The sequence below is a fragment of the Octopus bimaculoides genome, chromosome 30 (assembly GCF_046866305.1).
Source record: "Octopus bimaculoides isolate indiv1 chromosome 30, ASM4686630v1, whole genome shotgun sequence".
Lineage (NCBI taxonomy): Eukaryota > Metazoa > Mollusca > Cephalopoda > Octopoda > Octopodidae > Octopus > Octopus bimaculoides.
Window position 1 is genome coordinate 10,081,369 of NC_142957.1, and position 17,154 is coordinate 10,098,522.

Here is a 17,154-nt window from a genome sequence, read left to right on the forward strand (position 1 = left end):
GAACTATTTCAAACATAGATGTCCTTCTATATAACTGTTTAACTTGTTTCAGTCATTTGACTGTGGCCATGCTGGAGCACCGCCTTTAGTCGAGCAAATCGACCCCAGGACTTATTCTTTGTAAGCCTAGTACTTATTCTATCGGGCTCTTTTGCAATATTTATATCATTTTATGTGAAGTTTTAGAACCATCATCTTCTGTATATTGTTGTTTACCTCATTTTATAAGTTTTCTTTTTTTAAACTGTTTTTCTTTCTTTTTTCACTTCTTTTATTCAAAAGACATGGATCTTCATAAGATTATTGAGAAAATCGATGGCGGTGACATTGAAGGTGCCAAAAACTCGATGAGAAAATATTCAGACAAAGTAAGTTGTCCTGTTTATTGCCTTCTCGGGTTTAACTATTTGTTTATTATCTTGTACACAATCTGAAATGTTCCTAACGACAGATATTTGTCAATGATATTTCATTTCTTTCTTTAACTATTTGTTTATTATCTTGTACACAATCTGAAATGTTCCTAACGACAGATATTTGTCAATGATATTTCATTTCTTTCTTCAACTTCTCTCTTCCAATCCACATCCTTGTCACTTTTTATAAATGCTTAGCCAAACCTTGAAACTTACCAGAGTTTATTGGAATGCGAGTGAATCCCATCATCATCATCACCATCATGCCTTGCATTGGAATATTCTGACAGGAAATATTCAGTCCAAAAGATGAGGGAGAGATGAAGTCAATAGATGGGGAGGTTAACTTTATCTCTCCTTTAAACATTGAATGGCTGTGAGGGGTTCACCAGAATAAAATAGTAATCAAAGGGGGTCCAGTGATAAAGAATAGTTGAGAACCATGTTTTATATTGTTCAACCAACACAAGTAAATGGGTGAAAAACAAAATAGGAATTTTCAAAGAAGTTTCTATAAAACTAGTTCTTAATATACTTCAAATTTTTTTACTTTTTTCACTCCAGGTTAATCAAACAAATTCATGGGGCAAAACTTATATGATGGCTGCTTCCGAATATGGCAACGCAGATTTAATAAACTTATTGGTTGATGCTGGAGCTGGTTTGGACACGAGGGACAAAATTAATAGTTATACAGCTTTGCACTATGCTGCGGAATGGTAAGTTCAGAATTAATTGAAAATCTTCAGATCTGTTTTGTTTCTAAATTTCCTCCAATTCCAGACTCTTTTACTCTTTTATTCTTTTACTTGTTTCAGTCATTTGACTGCGGCCATGCTGCAGCACCGCCTTTGGTTGAGCAAATCGACCCCAGGACTTATTCTTTGGAAGCCTAGTACTTATTCTTTCGGTTCTCTTTTGCCGAACTGCTAAGTTACAGGGACGTAAACACACCAGCATCGGTTGTCAAGCGATGTTGGGGGGGGGGGGACAAACAAGACACACAAACATATACACACACATACATATACATATATATACATATATATACGACGGGCTTCTTTCAGTTTCCGTCTACCAAATCCACTCACAAGGCTTTGGTCGGCCCGAGGCTATAGTAGAAGACACTTGCCCAAGGTGCCGCGCAGTGGGACTGAACCCAGAACCATGTGGTTGGTAAGCAAGCTACTTACCACACAGCCACTCCCGCGCCTATAATGACTGGTGAAATATCCAAAGATGTGTGTCTGTCCCCTAAAACTGCAAGTTCTCTAGTTGTGATATTTGAGTTTTCTTTTGAATTTTGCTTTCAAAACAAATAAGTTAAATGTGTAAACAACGAGAGAAAAAAAAATGGCAAACAGGACAAGTAAACACTGAAAAAGGACCCCTCCATCAGTTGTCGGTTCTCTCTCCACTCCTCATTTTGAGCATTCTACGACAATGAGTCTTCAAAGACAGTTGCTCCCATAAATTCTAAAATAAAATTTAGGATTTATGGAGGGTCAAAGTTAAATATATATATATATATATATATATATATATATATATATATATTCTTGTTGTTGTTGGCACTCCGTCGCTTACGACGTCGAGGGTTCCAGTTGATCCGATCAACGGAACAGCCTGCTCGTGAAATTAACGTGCAAGTGGCTGAGCACTCCACAGACACGTGTACCCTTAACGTGATTCTCGGAGGATATTCAGCGTGACACAGAGTGTGACAAGGCTGACCCCTTTGAATTACAGACACAACAGAAACAGGAAGTAAGAGTGAGAGAAAGTTGTGGAGAAAGAGTATGGCAGGGTTCGCCACCATCCCCTGCCGGAGCCTCGTGGAGCTTTTAGGTGTTTTCACTCAATAAAAACTCACAACGCCCGGTCTGGGAATCGAAACCGCGATCCTATGACCGCGAGTCCGCTGCCCTAAACACTGGACCATTGCGCCTCCACCACTCATGTAGTACCCTTGTGTATATACGCACGTACCTAATATTGTATGTATATATTTTATCAATATATATATGTGTGTGAAGGCGCATGGCTCAGTGGTTAGAGCATCGAGCTTAAGATCGCGAGGTTGTTAGTTCGAATTCCGGACTGGGCTGCGTGCTGTGTTCTTGAGCAAGACACTTTATTTCACGTTGCTCCAGTTCACTCAGCTGTAGAAATGAGTTGCGACGTCACAGGCGCCAAGCTGTATCGGCCCCTTTACCTTTCCCTTGGATAACACTGGTGGCGTGGAGAGGGGGAGGCCGGTATGCATGGGTGACTACTGGTCTTCCATAAACAAACTTGCCCGCACTTGTGCCTGGGAGGGTAACTTTCTAGTTGCAATCCCATGGTCAGTCATGACTCAAGGGGGTCTCAGCAGAAATAGATATATATATATATATATATATATATATATATATATAAATTTGTTCTCATATTCGGTTAAAATGTCTTACGTTTAAGCTGGTTCGCATGCATTTCCCTGAAGAGAAGATTACATTCTTATCAACGTCACCTATTCCTAGGGAAGGTATAATTTGTAATTCTTCGAAACATATGTTGGAAATAAAAGTATGCAGTTAACATATGCGTTTTACTCCATTCACTAAATTCATATATACTCCAGTACCCAAAATATCAAGGAGTTTCTACCTCATAAACAGGAGTTACACCACAGTTATTTTGTGATCTTTGCTACCCTGGTATCTATTAACCAATTTATTTTGTCCGAGTTAATTATTAACTAGGAGAAAATAAATACATATAATAATAATAATAATAATATATATATATATATATATATATATATAGAGAGAGAGAGAGAGAAAGAAAATGTGTGAGAGAGAGAGAGAGAGAGACAGACAGACAGACAGAGATGTATACTGACACACAGGTGTGTATACATACGTACATTTTTGCATGCTTAATTTTTATGTAACGAGTGATTATTATGTCAATGTCTCTGATGCTTCTATTTTTTTATTCTCAGGCGTCAACGTGATGCTGTGGCCACCATGATATCTTGGGGTGTTGATGTCAACAAGCAGGACATATTTGGCGACACGCCTCTCCATTTGGCGGCAAGGAAGAAGGACGAATGGAAAGATGGGGTGGCGGCATTATTAACACCAGGAAAGAAGATGCTACAGGTCAGTGGCTGTGTGTGTGCGTGCATCTTTTAAACACACACACACACACACACACATATATATATATATATATATGAGGGGCTTCTTTCAGTTTCTGTCTACCAAATCCACTCACAAGGCTTTGGTCAGCCCATGCCTATAGTAGAATACACTTGTGCCCAAGGTGCCACATAGTGGGACTGAACCCAGAACCATGTGGTTGGTAAGCAAGCTACTTACCGCACAGCCAAAATGCAATATAAACCTAACTTAATTACCCACACCCTACCAATCATTCCGCTTGTTTAATTAATCTGATTTTTTTTCCTCGTCTCTTTTTATGAGATTTTTCTTTTTAATCTTCCGCCCACCCACCCACCCACCTCGTTTCTAGACACTATTTTAAACATGTTTTTGTTATTTTTTTTCTTTCAGATCAATCAACAAAACAACATCGGTCGCACACCTCTGCATCTGGCTTGTTCCTGGGGACGCACGGACACAGTTCGCCTCTTCTTGAATCACATAAACATTGATGCGAATGTGGTGGATAATTCTGGTGACACACCTTTACACCGGGCTGTCCAAGAGTAAGTCTCCATTGATCTGGAAAATCCAAATCTGTTTCTTTTATGTTTTCAGTAATCATCATCATCATCGTCGTCATTGAACGTCCGCTTTCCATGCTAGCATGGGTTGGACGATTTGACTGAGGACTGGTGAAACCAGATGGCTACACCAGGCTCCAATCTGATTTGGCAGAGTTTCTACAGCTGGATGCCCTTCCTAACGCCAACCACTCAGAGAGTGTAGTGGGTGCTTTTACGTGTTACCTGCACGAAGGCCAGTCAGGCGGTACTGGCAGCGGCCACGCTCAAAATGGTGTATTTTATGTGCCACCCGCACAAGAGCCAGTCCAGGGGCACCTGGCAACGATCTCGCTCGAAAGTCCTTACACATGCCACGGGCACAAGTGCCAGAAAGGCATTTCTCGGCACAGGTGCCATCCCGATTTCGCTTTCGCTTGCCCCAATAAGTCTTCGCAAGCTGAGTTTCGTGTCCAATGAGGGAGACGACGTTGGCATGGGTGCCAGTCGTCGAATTTAACTCGATTTCGATTTTTTATTTAAGAATCAATGCATATGGTTATTGATGTAATTAGGTTATAGTGATCTAATTACTTTTGTTTTCACTAATTAATGATCTAATAATTATTATCTCAATCTTTGTAATGTTTGTCTTTTTTATGGTTTTCTTTCATCTTTCTATAACTTTCAGAAAACACTGTGAGGTGGTGACTTTGCTGCTGTCCCAGGTTAGTTAACACGTACATATTATATACACTCTCTAGTGTTTCATTGAAATTTGTATCCCATAGACCAGGAGTTTTCAAACTGTGGTTCGCAAGGACAAGACAGGGGGTCCGTGGACAGCAAATACTTTTTGTGGGCAAATTGATTTTATGTATGTTTTTTTTAATCGAAATCTTTTAATTGACAATAAACCTATTTGTTAAATACTGTTAAATAAATAAATGTAAAAATAGAGCGTGGCCGTTGCCAGTACTGCCTGACTGGCCTTCGTAGGATTTTCGCGCGAGATTGTTGCCAGTGCCCCTGGACTGGCCCTTGTGCGGGTGGCACATAAAATGCACCATTTTGAGTGTGGCCGTTGTCAGTACCGCCTGACTGGCCTTCATGTGGGTGACACGTAAAAGCACCCACTACACTCTCTGAGTGGTTGGCGTTAGGAAGGGCATCCAGCTGTAGAAACTCTGCCAAATCAGATTGGAGCCTGGTGTTGCCATCTGGTTTCACCAGTCCTCAGTCAAATCGTCCAACCCATGCTAGCATGGAAAGTGGACGTTAAACGACGATGATAATGATGATGAAATCGGACAATAGACATGAGTTAGAATAAGAACAGTAATAACCGAGTGGAAAACGAATATGTGTATGCCCCTCGAACCCAACTCCTGCCCCGCAAAGACCATGCATATAGTACTACTACACACTCCGTTTCCCCAAGAACACCAACTTTAAAGACATACACACTTCCCAATAAACTGTCTTCTAGAACAGGGGTTTTCAAACTTTTTGACATGCGGGCCCCTTTATATTTCAGGCTTTACCTTAGGGACCCCCCTTATAAACACTTATGAAATTTATACATAAATATTTGCTTAAAATAACATATATTTTTACATTTATTAATTTTACAGTATTTAACAAATAGGTTTATTGTCAATTAAAAGATTTCGATTAAAAAAACATATATGAAATCAAATTGCCCATAAAAAGTGTTATATGGACTGTTAGATATGTAATTCGTCTGACGTTCCGTGTGTCATGTGGTTCGTCTGAGTTCATTGTTGTTGTCTTGTGGGACTGTCGTGGTAAAATGTCATTGATATATATATGGCGGACATGACTTTTGTTTATTCATAACGAACATTGGGTGAGTGCGTTCTTTGTATGTAATTGAACAACAAATGTAATAATTAAACTGTATAACTCGTTATGTTATCTCTGCGAGTCACCCGAGGGAAACATAACAGAGTTTATTGGCGTCGCCGATAGGACCGATAGGATACATGCTTACTTTACCGTAAAATTATTCATCGTAATAACAATGGCTGAAAAACAGACAGTAGAACTTATTAAATTGTTTAGGGAACAAATGGACAAGCAAATGCAACAACATCAGAGAGATATGGATGCTCTGTTAAAACTGTTTGGTGCTCGACAAGTTGAAGGCGATTCTAGTGGCTATTTTTCAGCTGCTTCAACAACAGTGTCGATTCCACCATTTACTGCATTTGATTCAGCGACAGAACTATGGCCTGATTACTGGTCAAGATTCCGTACGTTTGTGGCTGCTAATGCTGTACCTGAAAAACGCATGGCACAAGTGTTCCTGACCAATCAGACTGCTACTGTTTACAAACAACTTGCTAATCTGGCTACCCAACAAAATCCGCCTAAAGATATCAACAACTTGATAATGGACGAAATCGTTGACTTCATGAAGGAACAGTTCGACCCTAAACTTTTCATTGTGAGAGAGCGTTTCAAGTTTTGGAGTGATATGCAGCGGAAGCCAGGCGAAACTCTCCAGGAGCTGGCAGCACGTATACGCCAGGATGCAGCTACCTGTGATTTTCCAGCGATCACCAACCCACAGGATGAAGCTCTGAGACAGAGATTCATATGTTCGGTTAACAATGAAGCGGTTCTGAAGGCGCTTTTTAAGATAAAAGACTCAGAACTAGATTTTGCCCGTGCTGTCCAGGTTGCCATTGAGACTGAAGACGCAGCAAAGGTTTCAAAAGAAACTGTATACGGTTCCAAAACCAAGCAGGTGTACAAGGTCCAGCAGAACAAGAATAAGAGTCTTCAAAAGAAACATCAGCAGTCTTATTCCACAAACCAGGAGAAATGCTACCGATGTGGAAAGGCCCACAAAGCAACAGACTGTCCTTTCAGGGAAACCAAATGTCATTTTTGTGATAAAAAGGGTCATTTGCAAGCGGTGTGTAGGAAAAAACAACATCAGCAACGCAATGGTCATTCACAAACTCCCGTGAAAAGAATCACAAAAGCTGAGCTAGTCAAGGCGATCCTAGGTGAAGTTTCCCGAGACACTCACAGTTTAATTGTGCCAGTAACAATCCAGAACAGACTGTTCACAATGGAATTGGACACTGCTACTACAGGCAATTTTGTTTCCTTGTCAGTCTGGAAACAACTTGGAAGACCAAAGCTGCAAGATGTCAAGCATCGCTATGAATCTGCCAGCAAGCACAACCTGCCTGTTCTAGGAACTTTCATGGGCCAAACCAAGGATCCAACAACTGGTAAGCAGGATCTTATACCTTACATAGTCACCAAGATCTCTGATCTTAATTTGCTGGGTCGGAATGCTATCCAGACTCTGGGAATTTCCGTAGACACTGCTCTAGGTTTGAAAAGCATAGACAGCCAAGCTAAGAGGGAAGGTGCAGAAGGGATGTATCCAAAGACCTCAAGCGAGCCCTATGTTTCCCTGCAGCAAGATTGTCACAACATGTGTGATGAATTTCCAGATCTTTTCAAGCAAGAATTGGGATGTCTCAAGAACTTTGAACTGGAAGTGAAGTTCAAATCGGACGCAACACCAGTCTTTCACAAGGCACGTCCGGTCCCATTTGCTCTTCGTGATGACCTGGCCAAAGGTTACGAAGAAGGCATCGCCAAGGGAATCTGGAAGCCTGTTCAATTCAATGAATACGGAACGCCAGTGGTACCGATTCGTAAAGCACACGCTTCAAGCAACCTGAAGCCAAAACTACGGATTTGTGGTGACTACTCTGTGGGAATTAATGACCAACTTGCTGATCACCGTCATCCAATGCCACTCCCTGCTGAACTGATGCAGAAACTCTGAGGTGGATTCGGATATACAAAGATAGACCTTGCTGATGCCTATAATCAGATCAAGCTGGCTCCAGAAAGTCAACGCAGACTCGCACTCAGCACTCACCGTGGAGTACTCCTGCAACGACTCCCTTTCGGAATCAAGTCAGCACCTGGTTACTTTCAGGAGATCATGGAAAACCTGACCCATGATCTACCTGGAGTGGCCGTCTTCCAGGATGACATGCTCGTCAGTGGGAAAGATGCAAACAGTCACTTAAACAACCTAAAGTGTCTGCTCACACGTCTAAGCGACAATGGACTCAGATGTCGCCGTGAAAAGTGCCAGTTTGCACTACCCAGTGTAGAATACCTTGGACACATTTTGTCGGCTGAAGGGATCACTAAGGGATCCAAAGTCGAAGCAGTCTTAAAGATGCCATCTCCAACGAACGAATCAAGCTTGAAATCTTTCCTAGGTTCAGTTCAGTTTTATGGAAAGTTTATCCCAAACCTAGCCAGTATAGCAGAGCCACTCTATTGCCTTACGAAAAAGTCAACTATTTGGAAGTGGGGAGATGAGGAACAGTCAGTTTTTGATCACTTGAAAAATGTACTTTCATCAAGTCAAGTTCTGATACACTTTGATCCAAACAAAACTTTGGGACTGGCTTGCGACGCATCAAATGTTGGTATTGGAGCAGTCCTGTTTCACCGCTATCCTGATGGAAGCGAGCGCCCAATAGCCAATATGTCCAAGACTCTTACTTTTGCACAGCGTAACTACAGTCAAATTCAAAAGGAAGCCCTAGCTATCATATTTGGCTTGCAGAAGTTTTACCAATATTTGTACGGTCGTAAATTCGTACTCGTGACTGACCACAAGCCACTGACATCACTATTCAGTCCGAGGAAAGGGACGCCACTTCTCGCTGCTAACAGACTAGCACGATGGGCCCTGTGGCTGAACCAGTTTGACTACACCATTGAATATCGGAAATCAGCAGATCATGGCAATGCTGATGCCCTCAGTCGCTTGCCATTCGGTGATGACAACGACTTTGACAGAAAGGAAAATGGTGAAGACATAGACATGGTGTGTGCCATCAAAGCTCTTAGTATTCAAGTCCAACCTGTGGATGCTAACGTCCTCCATCAAGAGTCAGGGAAAGATCCAGTGATATCTACAGTGATGCGCTACGTCCGTGAAGGCTGGCCACCAAAGAACATGGAGATCAATGACGAAGTCAACAAGTTCCGTAAGTTATCAAACTCACTTAGTATCTGTCATGGATGCCTTATACATGGATCTAGAGTTGTGATTCCACATAGCTTGCAGCCAAAGATCCTCAATCTTCTGCATCTTGGACACTTTGGCATGGAACGCATGAAACAGCTAGCAAGAACTGCTGTATATTGGCCTGGTATCGATGCTGCTATAGAGATAGCCAGTCGATGATGTGATTCATGTAACGAACATCAAAGGCAGCCATCTAAGCCTCCAGTTCACCCATGGATGTTACCAGAAAAGCCGTGGAGCCGCTTACATCTGGACCATGCAATAAATTTTATGGGTAGAGATTGGCTGGTGATCACAGATGCTTATTCCAAGTACCCATGCATTCATCCCACTTCCTCCACGTCCTCCAAAGCCACTTTGAATCTGCTTGAGGAAGACTTTGCGCACTTCGGATTTCCTCACACACTGGTCACCGATAATGCACCAACTTTTACGTCTGAGGAGTTCCAGAGCTGGTGCAAAGAACGCGGGATCACACACCTGACAGGGGCACCTTACCACCCAGCTACCAACGGAGCAGCGGAACGTTTGGTGCAGACCTTCAAACAAGCTCTGAGGAAGTCTTCTCTTCCGCCAACACGAGCACTTCAAGAATTCTTGATGCAGTACCGGAGAACACCAGCATCCTGTGGATTCTCTCCAAGTGAACTTTTGAATAACCGGCAGATACGAACAAGGATTGATTCTCTGCTGGTTATTCAAAAGTTCACTTGGAGAGAATCCACAGGATGTTGGTGTTCTCCGGTACTGCATCAAGAATTCTTGAAGTGCTCGTGTTGGCGGAAGAGAAGACTTCCTCAGAGCTTGTTTGAAGGTCTGCACCAAACGTTCCGCTGCTCCGTTGGTAGCTGGGTGGTAAGGTGCCCCTGTCAGGTGTGTGATCCCGCGTTCTTTGCACCAGCTCTGGAACTCCTCAGACGTAAAAGTTGGTGCATTATCGGTGACCAGTGTGTGAGGAATTCCCTCGGGAAACATAACAAAAAGTATTTGCTGTCCACGGACCCCCTGTCTTATCCTTGCGGACCCCCTGTGGTCCGCGGACCACAGTTTGAAAACCCCTGTTCTAGAAAACTCTTGCTGACTGCTACAAAGCCATTCGCAAACACAAGGGTTTTTTTTTTTACCAAGGGGCATAACTCTTAACCTAATCCCTTACTCGATTCCTTTCATCGACAAACCGGATGTGTCCCTTCACATCCAAGAATAAGAGAAAAGTCGCCATATTTCGTTCCATGACATGACCATAATCTGTCCTTTACCTAACAATCCGTTGAACTCCGACTACGAACACGATTGGCAAGATCGGCCGTAATAGATATATAATACATACTGTACACTTCGATTAACATATATATATATATCGAATGCATTAAATGCGCCTCATTATAACTGATATAAAATGCTGTGTCATACCAAAACTAGTTGGACAACGTGAAGCAAACAAGCAATTGTTCTTCTCCATCATATAATACGATGAAAAGTTGCTGAGAATTGGTAAGTGAGGAATATATTGATGTCACAAACAAATATAAGGAATGGTTTCTATGTTTACAACTAATTAATATGGGCGATCTTTTGAAACGAGTCCTAAATATCGGCCTTTTCCGTAAAAAGTGTCTTCGGCGATCTTTACCAAAGATCGCCCTTTTCCTTAACACCCGCACGATCTTCACTACGGTGTCAGGGTTAGGGTTTTAGTGTCAGGGTTAGGGTTTTAGGGTTAGGGTTACGATTACGGTTAGGGACGGAATTCTCTAACCCAAGCCCTAAAACCCAAACCCTAACCGTAAACCCTTCAAAAGAAATCGTGCTCTCTGTATCTCTTTCGCTTTTACGGTGTCCTTTCCCTCTTTCTCGTTGCAATTAAATTAATATGTTCTGTGTGCAGGAACAACAAGCACTAAGAGCATACGGGACTTGGATTCTCTCAAATACCCAGGGGGCTCTTTTGGGGTTGTAGATAGTTTCTCTTACGTAGGTGACCAAATTAGCAATGGTGTAGGATGCGCTGAAAGCATTGTTTCTAGAATAAGAATAGGGTGGAGGAAGTTTAGAGAGCTCTGTTGTCAACAAAAGGATTCTCAGAGTGAAAGGTAGACTGTGTGATGCTTGTGTGCGAACGGCTATACTCCATAGTAGTGAGACGTGGGCTCTGAATGCAGAAGACATGCATAGACTGGAGAGAAATGAAGGTAGTATGCTCTGTTGGATGTGCAACATCAGTGCACATGTACAACAAAGTGCAAATGTATTGAGAGAAAAGTTGGGCATAAGAGGAGTCAAATGTAGCATGCAAGAGAGAAGACTATGTTAGTTTGGACATGTGATGCGTATGAATGAGGATAGGTGTATAAAGAAGTGCTGATCACTGAAAGTGGATGGCTCCTGTGGAAGAGGGAGACTCAGGAAGACGTGAGATGAAGTGGTGAGGACCGATCTCAGGATGTTGGGCCTCACGGAGGAAATGAGGGATAAAGGTAGATTAGATTTAAACAGTCTGTTTATGAAATCTTAGTAGATTTATCATGTCTCTAACACACACCCATAGCAAATTATAGAGGGACCTTTAGAAAGTTGACTGCACTGACAAATGTCTAACGTATTTGATCAGTTTGATCAAGTACCCAGTAGAAGACAGTAATGACACATTGATATCAACCCTAATTTTCATTTAACTTTTTGTTTCATATTTTTATCTTCTCAAAGGATTCAACGCAATTGGATATAAAGAACCGTAAGCAAATGACACCATTACTTGAAGCTGTCTCCGGGGGTCATATTGGGATGATTCGCCAGCTGATAGCAAGAGGAGCAGACGTAAATGCTGTTGATGGTAGTGGCAGTAACTGTCTGCACCTTGCTGTGGAGAAAGAGGTGTTTCATTCCGAGGGTGAAACCCTAAGTATTTTAGACGAGGTAAGTTTTTAAATTGTTTGTGAATATGTGTAGTGTGTGTGTGTGTGTGTGTGTTTGAGAGAGAAAGAGACGGACATTGCATGTCATGCCTCAGTTCACACCCATCAACCCCAACCTCCATTACCATTGAGTAATCCACTCTCTCCTGATAACTTAATTATATTATGTAACTAACTCCATATCCCTTACACCCTTAAAGACATAGCTCCTCCACCACAGAGAAGATGACCCATCTCAGATGTTGGGCATATAAACACAGCCATCACAGAGTGATGGAGGGGTGACCTACTCAAGATATTCCCAAATGACTGTGATATAGGGTAGAGGAGAGGTGATGCATAGGAATGAGGACAACTGTATAAAGAAGTACTAATCCCTGAAAGTGGGTGGTACCTGTGGAAGAGAGAGACCCCAGGAAGATGTGGGATGAAGTGGTGAGGACCGATCTCAGGATGTTGGGCCTCACGGAGGAAACGACAAGGGACCGAAATGTCTGGCAATGTGAGGTTCTTGGAAAGACCCACCCACATCAGCAAAACTGAGTTCTGGAAATGCTATGTATTCCACCGAATAAAACTTTTTGCACACCCTACCCCAACAAACCAAACTACATCTCTTCTCTTCCTCACATTTCCTCTTGCTCCCAAATCTTGTCTTCACTGTATCATTGCTATCCTGTTGTCCCCCATACCGCTAAGCATTCCGTCCGGCGTGCTAATGTTTCTGCCAGCTTGTCACCTTGTTTCTTTATTAATTATGGAAATATTATTGGTATGTTTAGGATATTTCTGTTTGGTGTTGGTTTTGTTGTTATGTCTGAAGAAATTGATATGTTGTAGGTGTTCTCTGTTCTGATAACTTACATTGTTTGTTGTTATGTTCATATACAATACACTTCCATAAGTATTTCTTTTGGTGTGGCCAGTTGGCTTTATCACACCAGTTGTACAGATAGGATTTTGTTGGCCTGTTGTGTTTCGTATTTTATTCTTGTGATGTTTGTTCCATTATATTTCCCATATTTGTGATGAGGCTATCATTTGTTTCATCATCATCATCGTTTAACGTCCGCCTTCCATGCTAGCATGGGTTGGACGATTTGACTGAGGACTGGTGAAACCGGATGGCAACACCAGGCTCCAATCTAAATTTGGCAGAGTTTCTACAGCTGGATACCCTTCCTAACGCCAACCACTCAGAGAGTTGTGTAATATTCTACTCTATTTTATATTTCATCATTTCTAGTGTTGCATTGAACTCAAACTGAACAAGGAAAACAGGCTCTCTGGTGTAATAGTCGCTAGTTATCTAGCTCACCAGGGAGCCAGCTTTTATCATATGAACAACAAGAACGAAACCCCATTGGACCTCATCAAGAATCGAAATTTGAAAGAAAACTTACGAACGTTTTTACTATCCCGGTAAGTATTCACTGGCAATGACAAGATGGACCAGTACATACCCTCTCTTTACTCTTTTATTTGTTTCAGTCATTTGACTGTGGCCATGCTGGAGCACCGCCTTTTTTAGTCGAGAGAATCGACCCCAATTCTTATTCTTTGTAAGCCTAGTACTTATTCTATCGGTCTATCTTTTGCCGGACCGCTAAGTTACGGGGACGTAAACACACCAGCATCAGTTGTCAAGCGATGTTGGGTGGACAAACACAGACACACAAACATATACATACATACATACATACATACATACATACATACATACATACATATATATATATATATATATATATATCATCATCATCATCGTTTAACGTCCGCTTTCCATGCTAGCATGGGTTGGACGATTTGACTGAGGACTGGTGAAAACCAGATGGCTACACCAGGCTCCAATCTGATTTGGCAGAGTTTCTACAGCTGGATGCCCTTCCTAACGCCAACCACTCAGAGAATATATATATACATATATACGACAGGCTTCTTTCAGTTTCCATCTACCGAATCCACTCACAAGGCTTTGGTCGGCCCGAGGCTATAGTAGAAGACACTTGCCCATGATGCCACGCAGTGGGACTGAACCCAGAACCATGTGGTTGGTAAGCAAGCTACTTACCACACAGTCCATGTTTATATGTTTGTTTTTAGATCCCTATCATTCTACAGATGTGATTCTCTAGGGCATAGTATGTTATCCTGGTACTGTGACTATTTCATTTCAACTGAGAATGAGCAACATAAACCCTTTTTTATATAAATTAGGGTCTTGCACTAATTGCAGATAGCTTCACCAGAGTTCGTTTATGCAGCAGAGAAAGGCTTTGGTGAAGTGGAGATAGATAACATCTACCCATGGGCCACTGTCTGTGATTTAGGCTGATGTCCTCAAGAAGTTCTAGGAGTCAGCTACAGCATCTGGAGTTAGGGATAAATCCAAATTCTGAGGGTTGAATAAGGTTATGTGAGTTACAGATTTTTCAAAGTATCTCTTTCTCTCTCACATAGAAGACCATAAATTTGGTGAGGCAGTTAGTGAAGCCCTTTTACAAGCGCTCTCCAGGATCAAATTAGCTTATATCATCATCATGATTTAACGTCCGCTTTCCATGCTAGCATGGGTTGGACGATTTGACTGAGGACTGGTGCAACCGGATGGCTACACCAGGCTCCAAATATATGTATATATATATATATATATATATATATATATATATATATATAACATTATTGTACATACATATCACAGTCGAGATTTTATTTTATTTCACCAGGCACATAAATGTAAGTTTCTTAGCTTTGAGCGAGATCGTTGCCAGTGCCCCTGGACTGGCTCTTGTGCGGGTGGCACATAAAACACACCATTTTGAGCGTGGCCGTTGCCAGAACCGCCTGACTGGCCTTCATGTGGGTGACACGTAAAAGCACCCACTACACTCTCGGAGTGGTTGGCGTTAGGAAGGGCATCCAGCTGTAGAAACTCTGCCAAATCAGATTGGAGCCTGGTGTAGCCATCCGGTTTCACCAGTCCTCAGTCAAATCGTCCAACCCATGCTAGCATGGAAAGCGGACGTTAAACGATGATGATGATGATGATGATGATGATTGATATATATATATATATATACACACAACACACGCACATATACATGCATGTGTGAGTCACTCAAGCACAAGTCTGTCTGTATGTAATTGTATATCTTTAGAGTAGCATTGTAGGGTAGGTGTGAGAGGTAGGATCTGGCTGGTTTGAGTGTAAAACAGGTAGAATATTTGGGCCGGATATGGCCGGTTTAAATGCTAAAGGGTTAAAGAAGAATTTGTGACGTTTTCTTGCTGGTCTCTGTAATGTCTTGTTATATTCTGTACTGTAAACATGTACACAATGTAATCATCATCATCATCATCATCATTGTTTAACGTCCGCACCAGGCTCCAATCTAATTTGGCAGAGTTTCTACAGCTGGATGCCCTTCCTAACGCCAACCACTCAGAGAGTGTAGTGGGTGCTTTTACGTGTCACCCGCACGAAAACGGCCACGCTCGAAATGGTGTCTTTTATGTGCCACCCGCACAAGAGCCAGTCCAGGGGCACTGGCAACGATCTCACTCGAAAATCCTACGGGAGCCAGTCAGGCGGTACTGGCAACGGCCCGTGTTATAAACGAATGTTATTGGTGAGGTGTATTTCTGTTTTTTTTGTACAGGTTACCGTGTCTGTTTTGTGAAGATAAAGAGGCCACCATAACCTTCCATCCATGTGGACATTGTGTGTTGTGTTTGGAATGCTGTCCAAAACGTCTACCTAGGCGATGCCTCAAATGCCGGCAACCTGTATCTGGCAGAAGTGGATTTGGTGAGAATACTATTTAATGATCTGTCTGTTTGTCTCGTTGACTTTATGGTGTAGAATATCATCATCATCATCATCATCTTCGTTTAACGTCCGCTTTCCATGCTAGCATGGGTTGGACGATTTGACTGAGGACTGGTGAAACCAGATGGCTGCACCAGGCTCCAATCTGATTTGGCAGAGTTTCTACAGCTGGATGCCCTTCCTGACGCCAACCACTCAGAGAGTGTAGTGGGTGCTTTTACGTGTCACCCGCACGAAGGCCAGTCAGGCGGTACTGGCAATGGCCACGCTCAAAATGGTGTATTTTACGTGCCACCTGCACAGGAGCCAGTCCAGTGGTACTGGCAACGATCTTGCTCAAATGTCTTTACACGTGTCACCGGCACAAGTGCCAGGAAGGCGACGCTGGGCACTGGTGCTGTCACGATTTCGCTTATGTACTTTATTTTGTTGTGTAGATTCTGATCTGGCAGATTTATGATAAAAGTTGTCTTAGGTGTCTTTTTTTCTGTGATAGTAAATCTGTCACTACATCTGTTAGACTTTATCCAAGCAAGAAAACCAGTCACAATTCAGGAAAGTATTGTCTGAAACATGTGACTAATGAATGATACTGTAACATAAATGGTGACTAGCAGAAACATCTCCCATTTTACAGTTGGCGGCGAGTGATTAGAGGTGATTAATGATTTATCAGTGTCTGGGTAAGCTGGTAATTAAAGTCAGTGGGACTTACAAGAACACCAATGTCTGCTTTGGTAAAGTGGGAGATTGGATCAGAAAATCCCAACTGAGTGTTTAAGGACCAACATTAGCAAGCCTGGGAGTTGAATCAGGTGTTTTGTTTATATTGGTAATTCTTTTACTCTTTTACATGTTTCAGTCATTTGACTGCGGCCATGCTGGAGCACCGCCTTTTCACTCGAGCTAATCGACCCCAGGACTTATTCTTTGTAAGCCTAGTACTTATTCTGTCGGTCTCTTTTTGCCGAACCGTTAAGTTACGGGGATGTAAACACACCAGCATCGGTTGTCAAGTGATGTTGGGGGGAACAAACACAGACACACAAACATATACACACATATACATCATCATCATCATCATCATCGTTTAACGTCCGCTTTCCATGCTAGCATGGGTTGGACGATTTGACTGAGGACTGGTGAAACCGGATGGCAACACCAGGCTCCAATCTGAT

General features: G+C 42.2%; 1 protein-coding gene across 17 annotated transcripts in view; it reads left to right on the forward strand.

Annotated features, from left to right (window-relative positions):
* LOC106876521 (uncharacterized) overlaps positions 1-17,154 on the forward strand; it is a 98,292-nt gene that overhangs the window by 49,072 nt on the left and 32,066 nt on the right. For all 17 annotated transcript variants that reach the window (XM_089345888.1, XM_089345887.1, XM_089345876.1 and 14 more), the window contains 8 exons: positions 283-368; positions 981-1,135; positions 3,400-3,559; positions 3,974-4,128; positions 4,817-4,853; positions 11,939-12,148; positions 13,394-13,569; positions 15,807-15,955. In XM_089345888.1, the coding sequence (XP_089202014.1) occupies positions 285-368; positions 981-1,135; positions 3,400-3,559; positions 3,974-4,128; positions 4,817-4,853; positions 11,939-12,148; positions 13,394-13,569; positions 15,807-15,955 (1,126 nt within the window). In that variant the 5' untranslated portion in view covers positions 283-284. The remainder of the gene's footprint in view (positions 1-282; positions 369-980; positions 1,136-3,399; positions 3,560-3,973; positions 4,129-4,816; positions 4,854-11,938; positions 12,149-13,393; positions 13,570-15,806; positions 15,956-17,154) is intronic.